At 35.8% G+C, this 10,623-nt stretch overlaps 2 protein-coding genes across 3 annotated transcripts; both read right to left on the bottom strand.

The window, feature by feature from the left end:
* Nucleotides 1–16: 16 nt before the first annotated feature.
* On the bottom strand, nucleotides 17–5,162 carry LOC131953421 (uncharacterized). Of its 2 annotated transcripts, XM_059316591.1 has the most exons (10): nucleotides 4,578–5,162; nucleotides 3,938–4,046; nucleotides 3,442–3,603; nucleotides 3,123–3,293; nucleotides 2,732–2,805; nucleotides 2,223–2,420; nucleotides 2,008–2,101; nucleotides 1,752–1,885; nucleotides 1,358–1,501; nucleotides 18–950 (listed from the first exon to the last, which is right to left on the bottom strand). In XM_059316591.1, exons 1-10 carry the CDS (start codon nucleotides 5,091–5,093, stop codon nucleotides 822–824), a joined length of 1,731 nt encoding a protein of 576 aa, XP_059172574.1. In that variant the 5' UTR covers nucleotides 5,094–5,162; the 3' UTR covers nucleotides 18–821. The 2 variants fall into 2 exon arrangements, with proteins under 2 accessions (XP_059172576.1, XP_059172574.1); XM_059316593.1 differs by lacking the exon at nucleotides 3,442–3,603 and having other exon boundaries at nucleotides 17–950.
* A 1,989-nt stretch (nucleotides 5,163–7,151) lies between these two features.
* Nucleotides 7,152–10,570, bottom strand: LOC131953426 (uncharacterized). Its single transcript, XM_059316602.1, has 3 exons — nucleotides 10,436–10,570; nucleotides 8,240–8,429; nucleotides 7,152–7,742 (listed from the first exon to the last, which is right to left on the bottom strand). The coding sequence occupies exons 2-3, from the start codon at nucleotides 8,417–8,419 to the stop codon at nucleotides 7,500–7,502; spliced, it is 423 nt and encodes a 140-aa protein (XP_059172585.1). The 5' UTR covers nucleotides 8,420–8,429; nucleotides 10,436–10,570; the 3' UTR covers nucleotides 7,152–7,499.
* Between the last annotated feature and the right edge of the window lie 53 nt (nucleotides 10,571–10,623).

Below are 10,623 nucleotides of genomic sequence, written 5' to 3'. Positions count from 1 at the left end.
CAATTATCACAACTATTGTTTTCTGTTCCTTTTGGGAATGAAATTTTAAAAAAAAACTTATTTCTTTTATAATTTTATTGTGGAACATATAATTTAATCAACTGCATTTTTACAAAATATTAAAAACTGTTTAACATATCAATAACATCAGTATATTAGTACTGTACTCAATAACAGTAATTTTTTCAAAAAATGAAATAATGTAAATAAAAAAAACTACTTAAAGATATCACAGCATAACATGAGATTCATGCTATGTGGAGGATCTAAATATTTGACAATAATGTCCCTTGAATACCTCATGCAGGTCAAACAAATGAAACAAACAAAATCCCTGATATTTTGACAAGTAATAAATAAAACTACTACTGTATACACTAATTTATTTGCCAACTTTTGTACGAAAATATTGCAGATGGGGGAGGGGTGTACTTATGAATAGGTGAGGTAAAATTTTTATAATTTGTTTAGGGAAACCAAATATTAAATTGATGGTGCTATACAATTTGGTGACCTTTTGTATAGAAATCTGAATTTTTCCCCAAAAAATTAGTAGTATTGGCTTATAGAAAAGTTGGCTTTAGTGAAAGTTAATACAAGTCATCATGATTTTTTTAAACAGCTAAAAATTACTCCAAAATACATGGTTACATTAAAATGTTTAAATGATGAATGAAACTTGAAAGACTGTAGGATTCAATTGTAACAAACATCAGAGCAATTACACTGGTGTAAACATATTTTCTAAGTTAAATAAAGAAAACATTTTTTATTACAACTGAAACACAGCACAAATTTGTGTAACCAGTATCACAACAGTATCAAACTTTAGAGTTTAAGGTCCAGTCATAGTCAAGGTAGACAACTTTATAGTTGTTGGTCTCCATCACTTGCTTGAGGTCATCCAGCTTTTGCCCTTCACCCATGTGACATGACACAAACTCTACAACCTGAAACAAAATAACGAATCAAGTTTTAAATGGATACATGTTACTGCTTGATCAAAAATAGATTTGTAAAAAAACATTTTACTGTTTCCCAAATTAGGTATTAAAATACTAATAAATACTAAAAAATCACATTATGTTTTCATTTTAGAACATTTGATCAAATTCCTTTGCTGTATTTTTTTCAAAAGGATAAGTGTGAGTGTTAAAGATAGTAATAATAGAAAGTTAAGCGAGGGGGTTGGACAGCTAGAATCACTCAAGAAACCCTGTTGTTAGTGTGACCTTAAGATTGATGTAAAGTGGTCCTTGCAAGCTGGATATAGACTTTTCCTTACTCTAAGACCTATGTCAACAGCAGCCATATATATACTGAAACATTGGAAATGAAATTTGAAAAAATTTCTTACCTCCTTTTTGTTTTTACCAAAGTCCACTTGGAACCATTTGAAAATAGCAGACAATTTAATGGTGTTACTCTTCAAATCTACTTGGCAAGCTTCATCACTATCTAAAAAAGCAGCAGCTGACATCTGTAGTTCACTGTATATATTCTGTAAGACAACATTGTAGTTAGTAGTAGCAGCAGTAGCAAATTACTGTTGGATTTAATGGCCCAAGCAAATGAAATAGAACATGTTTTTTGACCTCTTCATAAAAAGGGATTATAGGGTCATAAGTGTTAAGAGACTCACTCTATTTTTCTGTGGTATGGATTTAGTTTCATCAGTTAAAGATTTAGGAATATAAAACAACCTGTTAAAATGTATATAACAAATACAAGGGTATAATTTCATGACTTACCTGGGCGGTATAAGTTTTTATAGGGGGACAACTCTTAGCTCCACATACAAGGGCAAAATGAATTAGAGGCTCGTGCCTTGTTAAGGCAACTTTTAGTCTGGGATCATCTTTATTAAATGGATTTGAGATCTGACCTGATGTAGAATATTCAATAAGTGATTCATTCATTTTTTTTATTTATTATATTTTACTCTATTTGTCAATCAACTATACAAAATGGGCAAAATTGTTTGTCTTAAATTAGTTTAAAACTTACCAACACCCTTTCTATTAGCTCTAAGAACTCCATTTTCAATATCTTGTAGAGAATAAGCATGACCACTTATAATGTACCTAGTGCTGTTAAAAAACTAAAACAAAGTTAATAAATATAGTTTTTATACATAGCCATTATGAGGTATCAAACTTTTAATTGCAATCTACTTTCATTTTGTCAAACGATAAAAAAATGTGTAAACTATTATTACTCACTTTGTAACGTCCCCATAAATTTGTAGGTGGTCCCCTTTCAATATTGGCATGGATGACCAAAGCATTGTAAATGTTGATGAAGAATGCCAGCTTTTCTTCTCTTGTGGAGTTCTCTATATCAACTCTTATCAGCTCCCTTGTCATAGTTTTGTACAGTTGAAACTCTTCACTTGCTTTAATTCCTTCATAGTCAACAGCCTGTACAAATAAAAATCTGTGTTAGACTACTATGAAAGACTGCATCTGTACTATGGAGAGAAACAAGTTTTAAAAAAACATAACTTTTGGACCAACTCAGTGTTCTAAAATCTCTGTTGTGATAAAACTATTTGAGAATTGGTTCCATATTTTATATTTTGCACTTTTTAGCATTCTGACCAAAATATGTAGTCAGTTCTGCCTCTATGCCCATTGAATGGAATATAATTAGTTTGTTCTGTTCTTTATAATGTGATTTAGATGAGAGCATTTCACATATGTTATGTTTTGAAGTTCAATGTTGAACAAACCTTTCCATCTTGAGACAAAAACACTGAATACAGGTTGAGAACCATCTTTCTTAGCAGTTCACCAACTTCATTGGCTGTAAATTAAATATTTGAGTTTATTTTCATCTCTTAAACAATGTTTACTGCCAGATTAATATTTGGATTTTGATGTACAGGTATTTGCTTGATTTATATTCAAATCATATAATTGGAAATAGTTTAGTTCTTTAAAATTATAGGTTATCAGTATAAACGCAACAAATTCATGGAAAAAATAGCAAAATATTAATTGCGCGGTTTGTTCTTCAACATACTAAAATCTGATATGAGCAATACAATGCCTACATGAATTCAATGATAATTAAACCATTTGAAGAGAAGATGCAATAATTTCTTTTAAAACAAGAGCTACCTGTTTTTGGAAGACAATCAGATACAGGTCCGTTATTCAAAGCATCAGTCTCATCATCTTCAATAAGAACAAACAGATCTTGTCCTACTGAAAATTGTGGGTTATGATTCTGTGACTTTACAAAGCGTCGATCTAGTAAAGCTTGGCCCATCTCAATAGCTTTACTTTCATCTGTGGTTAATAAAAAACATGAAACTGTTTTATGAAGGTGAACTGTTGCTATTGATATTATATTTCTGGACTCAGAGAAGAATATTCTTTTAAGTAAAAAGGTTGATTTCATCTCTCTTATTGTTAATTTTACTGTTGCTATTATTACCTAAACCTTTTTTCTCAACTACCCAATTCAGAAAATCTTTGCCACTAAAAGAATTTTTCTGGGATTTGAGAAAACTCCAGTTTGTTCGGATCAAATTATCTTTTTTCATTTCATTTACAAGTAGAAAATATTCATCTGGTTCACATTTAAAATTGAATGGATCTGAGGAAAAAAAAATAAAACATAATTTCCAACACAGAGAATATAAAAATATTTTTTTTACTGTAACTAGTAACTAATCATATCTTCTATGAACTTTCCTTAAAGATCTGAAGACCAAAATAGGGTAATAATAAATCTGGAACACTGCATTAATTATTGGATGTTTATATTTATATCACTAAACTATGGCATGAAACAAAACTGGATTATTCCCCTTATCCCTGCACAACCCTTCTAATCTACAAAGTTAAGAGCCGTAGGTTTAAAATTAGAGCCTACCACAAAACAAAAATCTTATCCCTACAAATTGGCTAAGTAAAGTAGATAAAAATACCGGCATCAGATACAGCAGAATTGGGATCAGGTATAACATGTGCATCTGCAGGACATAGATTATTCACAACTTGGTTGAGGGCTTCTTCAAGCTGCTCTTTGTTATGAAGCTGAAAATCCATTTATAAAATATGTTGTGTTAACTTTTTACAATACATCAAAATGAAAGCTGAAGACAGTCTACAAATTTCAACATTAAGCCAAAAACTTTTGTACTTAGCAAATCCTGACCTTAAATTATGATTAAATCATTTAGCCTATAATCAGACCTTAAGTAAGCTATGTGTTAAAAGCCACTTCCTTTTATTTATTGAATTTATTTTTTCATTATTTTATCATTAAGCAGAAATAAAATCTGATTGGTTGGTGGGCAAATGTGTAGGGTATACACAGCCAAAATATAGGGGCCCTAATGCTGCTACCGTCAGCTTCTCCTCAAGTCCTAAACCCACAACTGGCAAATGCAACCAAACAGAAGGTCTATCATAAACTATTTACTGTATTAATTATATATTATGTAATAGATCTAACTGTCACTAACATTTGGTAAGTTAAAGATGGAGTGTATGCATAATAATTAAAAATGGAGTGCATGCATAATAATTTGAATATTAATGATTCATATGATACATAGTACATACCAACTGTGTTAAATTATCGTTTCCTCCGATTAATCTCTCATTGAAATATATTTGTGGCACAGTCCGCATCCCACTTCTCTTCATCACTTCATCTTTAATATGAGGGTACAAATCAAGTCTTATATCCTTAAATGGCAAACCCATTTCTCTTAATGACTTTTTTGCTCTCATGCAGTGAGGGCAGCCTAAAATTGAGTAAACCACTACCTGTCCCTTTATATTCTGTATTGAAGGTTGTTTATTTTCATCCATTTTGAAAATTGTACTGTAAATGTTACGTTTAAATGGCTTAAATAATTTATTGTAAGGTTCATAAAATAAGATCAGCGACGACCCCAGTGTTATCCGCGTCTTAATAAACTTTGATTTGCATGAGGTGGGCGGGGCACACTGTGTTTTTATTTTTGACCCATTTAAATTAAAATTTATTGTGTAAAAATGTCTCAGGAATTTGCATTTTCCATTGTTAGATCTAGGTACTAAAAAATGTAATTTAAATGTCAAACAATAACTCATGCTTTATTTTGATCTAGCCTAATTGTAGAGCAAAAGTCATTCTAACTCAACACCACACGCTGTGGATAGAAAACATAATAATAAAATAAATATGAAATAACACATCGCTCTTTCATTTTAAAGTTTTAAAAAATTAGGCCTAGAATGTTACGAAGGGTTTTGCTAAAGCAAAAAAGTCAAAACTGTTAGAAAAAGCGGAACAAAACATGATATGTGATCAAATAAGCCTTGGCCTACGTGAAAAAGAACGTATACAATTTTCAAAGCATTGTGTGCAATTTCAATTTTGCCCCAAGATCTAACGCACATTTTAAAATAGTGTCGGTGCCCGCTGATTATTTAGCAACTGTCCTAAGCAATGGAGGCAGAGCACGGTTTCTTTCAGACATTTTTATTCCGGGGGAAGAGGACTCGAAACTTACAGGGCAGGGCGCACTCAACAATTTTCGTATAAGGTCAGAGTTTCTTCCAGGCATCTCTTCGGGGGGGGGGGGGGGTCAAAGCCCCCCCGAGAATTTTTTACCGCCCCCCCCCCCCCCCCCCCCCCGAACGAAATGAAATTTATATAATTTATATAGAAAATATATACTTTTAACAGTGTCCGCCCCCCCCCCGAAGAAAGTTTACCGCCCCCCCCCCCCCCGAAAATTTCAAGTGCCCATCGGAGAAAAACGTCTGGAAGAAACACTGTATAAGGTGGGGTGGGGGAGGGACGAACATAGGTTAAAGTATTTTTTTTTTCTATGTCGTCTGAGGGACTGGATGTGTTGCGGGGGTTAGTTGTGTCACTATGGATGGTGAAGGGTAAACTTGAGAGTGGATCGTGTGTAATGATGAGTTATTATGGCGTTCTTATATTGGTATTCTTTATTTAGTCTGTTTTCTCGTAGAGCTTCTCAGTGTATTCTCTGCATAAGCTATGCACAGAGGCGTAGCTACGCATCTGTCTTCGTCAACTTGTCTAATGATATCTAGGCATTATAAGCATATATAAGCGTTTTAGTTTTTTAATTACTCCACAATGGCAGGCGTACACATAACGTTATTCAACTGATTCTTGTTTAGGATGTAAGGCCATAAGTCAAGCGAATATTTCCGACCTGTCAGATCTTTAATATAAAAACAACTCGTTGAGATGAACATTCGTTCAGCAACACTAGGAACATGTCTGAACTAACACCTGCACTAACACATGCCTGATCAAGCAGAGGGAGGGGAGATGCAGTCATCCCTCCGTACTGCACCCTTCTAGTGCACTCACCCTTCCCCATCCAGTGGGGGGGGGGGGGCGGACTACAAATTTTATTTTCTTTGTAAATTCCATTCTGTTCGGGGGGGGGCGGTAAGTGAAATTACTGCCCATGTCTTAGTACTGGATTTTGTATCGCCATAATAAATTACTTAATTTGCATAGTTCGTTCAGTGTGTGTTAGAATAAAGAAATAATTCCTGTTACCGAATCCCATCATTCTCATCGATTGCTAGCACGTTTATAGCAGGGAAAACATTGAACTGCATAATATTAATTATGCTTATTAACTCGAGCAAACCAGGTTGCACACAAAGGAGGCTGATTCTGGGGCTTTCATGCTTGAAATCTTCTTTGGCAATCCATGCATATAAATTGTGACAGCTGTTTTATTATATTTAGGCACGATCGTATTTAGGACAATTCATTTGTCTACAAAATATACATATAGGCCCATGCGGACCCCACCTTGCCTTGTGACACAATCTATTTTACGTTACGGCGTAATACATAATAATACAGTACAGTAGCAATACACAATCCGGAGGTATAAAATACAAAATGTACATTATTTAAAACTCCTCTATCGTAAGTAGCAGTCGGATATTTTCGCTGCCCATGTTTAACTCCGTTGTAGCCTAACAGCTGACGAAAGGGCCCACTGATAAGTTTTGCATAGGGGCCCGAAAATCCACTGGACACTAAGAATAAAGTATAGTGACGTGGCAGGGGGTGACATGAAACAAAACCATCCATCCCATGTGCACATGCTGCATTCTTAACATATGACAATACTTTTTTTGCTTCAGAATAACAACTTTTTATTAGCAGTCAAATAAAAGTAAAGTAAACATGGACGAAAGATTGCACAGAAATAGAGACTGGTTCACGTGGCATTGGCAGAGGCGTAGCGACCCTTCCCGGCGCCCGGTGACAAAATTTCAAAATTTGCCCCCCCCCCCCCCGCCATATATTTTTATATTTATAATGCAAAACTGTAGCTAAAATGAGCTTCTAATTTATTTTTTTTCAAACCCATTTTGGCGCCCCCTAGGGTGGCGCCCGGGGACATATGTAGCCCCTTCGCTACGCCTCTGTGCATTGGATTTTGTTGTGAAAACAAACACTGGCAAAAAGAAATGAAACGAGTCGTTGATTTAGCAGGTCACCCTATCCAGGTCGTCACCGGCTTTCTCCACACAGTCCCAGGCATACATGTGGTCACAAGGCGGGGTCTCAAGGTAGTCGACTCCATTGGCGAAGACAATGTACCGTGCGGCGAAGTCGATGTCTTTTTCACATTCATCTTTCACGGTTCGGCGAGTTAGGAGAGGTCTGTTTGAAGGAATGTTGCCCTTGTAGACTTTGGTGAGGGCGAAGATTGATGTATAGTGGGACACCTGGAATGGAGAGATTAAATCCAGAGTTTCATCCAGGAAGAACTTCTACAGCCCCCCCCCCCCCCCTCGAACGAAATGGAATTTATATAGAAAATATATACTTTTACCAGTGTCCGCGTCCCCCCCCCCCCTCCCCCGGAAATTGTATAGGTTAGATGAGATGCATAGACCTCATTCTGCTGTCGTGTATTCAACCATGATTATAAAGTAAAAATAACCTTTATATAGGCCAAGTATCGTAAAAATTACACCATAATTTATGCAATTTTTACAAAAGGTTGTATGTTACTTGTTTAATGTTTCCTGTTCAATTATAGTATTATACCTATACAACAATTATTCAATTTTAAATAGCATAAAATATGTTCTTACAAGATTTAAATGCACTACAAATTAGGTTTTTAAAAATTTCTTAATTGCTGCAATTTTTTTCAATAACTTTTCTCGACAATATAACTCACTTGTAAGACACAACATGTGATATAAATAAAACTTACTTGATTTCCGTTCTCGTCTTCGGAGAGAGATGAACTACCGGAAGTCGGACGTCCCGTAAAAACAACATCAGCATCGCAGTACTTCTCACGGTACTCGTCACGGCTCAGCGGATAGTTGCAGTTGTCGTCTGCCAGAGCAAAGGACGCAACAAGGGCGGCTCCAAGCAAAAACTTGATCATGGTTCTTGGTCTGTAGAGAGCAAGTGTTTACACTGGTGGATTCTAATGCTTCCAGGCACCTCTACACCCCACCCCGGAGCACGTTTTTTTTTTCTAAATTTAAATGCTTGTCTTTTTTTTTTTTAAGTTAAGCCCAATTATCATCATCATTATCTTTTCCCGTTCGTGCCCGAGACACATGAAAAATGAAAATGAAATAGATCTCATCTATTTCAGTGACCTCGGAATATGAAGGGATAGAGTGGTCAACCGTGTTTCTTTTTTCCTACGTGAGTTAGGTACCCATCAGAGCTGGGTGGACTCAGTGACATTCTACTGACTTGAACCCGGATTCGAACTCGAGATTTTTCGGGTTAGTAGACCAGCTCTTTACCGCTAGACCATGTCGTCCCATTTATCATACAAATTGATAAACACATTAAGAGACAACACGTAAACAAAAGGTTTTGTTGGGGTCGTGTTTTGTGTTGTACTAAGATGTATCAAACCATAGTGTTAGCGTCTTTTGGTTCAGTCCGACCCAGGGTTTGTTCCCTTGGGTTTAGAGATACATACAAGGGTACTATGGGCAAGTCAAAATGTCAGCAAAAACTTGGACGGTCATCCATCTATACATCCTACATGGTTTTACTTAAGGCTAAGGGGGTCTTCATTCATCTATACGGCAAGTCAATGACGGAAGGGGGGGAGGTAGGAGGTGTTGTATGTGTGAAAATGTGAAAAACAAACATTGTAAGTTTTCGTTTGAATTTAGCGAGGGATTTTTAGGGCCTGATTTTTTCTGGTGCTGTGGAGAGGTTATGGCTATTTTTTTCTGATAAGATGTGTAAGTGAGGATTTAGGGAAAAACAGCTTTAGAATTTATATGGTTGTTGAATCACATATCTGCATCTAAGTAACAGACCTTTTACCGAGTATTAAAGCCCATAAAAAGATTAAATAAAGTCTTTGATTTATTTAACAGTCAAGGACGGAGTGTCCTAGCGATAGAAAGCTGGTCTGCCCACCCATAAGTCTCGAGGTCTAATCCGGGTTCAAGCCAGTAGACCGTCCCTGAGTCCACCCATCTCTGATGGGTACCTAACTCACGATAGGGTAAGTAAAAGCGGCTGCGCATATTAGTGTCGACCACACTATCCCTTCATATGCTGAGGTCACAGTAACAAGTGAACTCGACTTAACCTGCCCCGTAGCCCGTCAGGTTTGAAAGGGAACTTTACAAGGGCAGGATAAATAATCAAAACACTCTCCACTCAAAGAATATTTGTTATCCTTTCGTGTGTGGAGTGAGACACTAAGCATATATATCGGACACACAGCTGTAACCGGCGAAAACTTATTCGGCTAATCTGTACCTTGTTAGACATTTTGATACTGATTTTAATTTAAACTCAAACACTTATTTTGTTTAGTTTCTTTGAAAATGGTTTAAAAATGTATTTATATTTAAATTATTCTGTACGCTACAGTAAATTAAAGTTTACAACTGCGTGTATTATCCAGATGTTGCGGGTGTAAAAAGATTTCAAATACAACAGGGGAAATACTTGTGAAGATTTTAAAATTGGGTGCCTACAACATAGTCAAGTAACGGTACAAAGGGCATATTCAATGGAGTTCTAAACCTATTCCTTTGACTTTATAAGTGAATTTGTGATCATCACTAACTACAGTAATCTTTAATTTCTCAGACTAGTGGAGGGAACCCTTTAGGGCTGAGTAGACTCACAACCACGGGACCCACGCTACCTCACATCTTAGTGGCGAAAACATTTTCCAAAAAAAAACCCAACAACTTTTTTATACAATTATCCATTAAAATAATAACCTCAGTCATATGAAGTAATATTTTTACATACTGCAATATTTTGCTGTAAAATAGGTTGTTATTTAAAGTAATGTTTCTACTTAATGCAATATGTGCCTTAAAATAGCTTGTTATTTAATGTAATATTTCTACTGATCACACAATGTGCCTTAAAATAGCTTGTTATTTAAGGTAAAATATCTACTTACGGAAGCGTTGAATCTCTCGAGAACAATACGAGCAGGCTTGCAATCTGTGTCTTGATGACGAGCGCACAGCTCGAGTTTATATACACGTCGAGTCTTGAGTAGGTCAGGGCGGCTCAAAAAATAATACAAATTGCCCAACATAACAACCAACCATAATAGTGGCGTGTGATGAGAGGAGGTGGGGGGGT

The sequence above is a fragment of the Physella acuta genome, unplaced genomic scaffold, assembly GCF_028476545.2.
Source record: "Physella acuta isolate Inbredline_101_S28 unplaced genomic scaffold, ASM2847654v3 ptg000921l, whole genome shotgun sequence".
Lineage (NCBI taxonomy): Eukaryota > Metazoa > Mollusca > Gastropoda > Physidae > Physella > Physella acuta.
Note: the sequence above shows the minus strand (reverse complement) of the source record. Positions and strands in the feature narration are given on the sequence as shown.

Bases quoted from the DNA above. Each gene is read 5' to 3' on its own strand.
- LOC131953421 (XM_059316591.1), bottom strand. From the start codon at position 5,093: ATGAGTTATTGTTTGACATTTAAATTACATTTTTTAGTACCTAGATCT. The intron at 3,604-3,937 runs GTATTTTTATCT...TTTTTTCCTCAG, and splicing joins TTCTGCTGTATCTGATGCCG to ATCCATTCAATTTTAAATGT. The intron at 1,886-2,007 runs GTAAGTTTTAAA...ATTCTACATCAG, and splicing joins AGCTAATAGAAAGGGTGTTG to GTCAGATCTCAAATCCATTT.
- LOC131953426 (XM_059316602.1), bottom strand. From the start codon at position 8,419: ATGATCAAGTTTTTGCTTGGAGCCGCCCTTGTTGCGTCCTTTGCTCTG. The intron at 7,743-8,239 runs GTAAGTTTTATT...TCTCCATTCCAG, and splicing joins AAGACGAGAACGGAAATCAA to GTGTCCCACTATACATCAAT.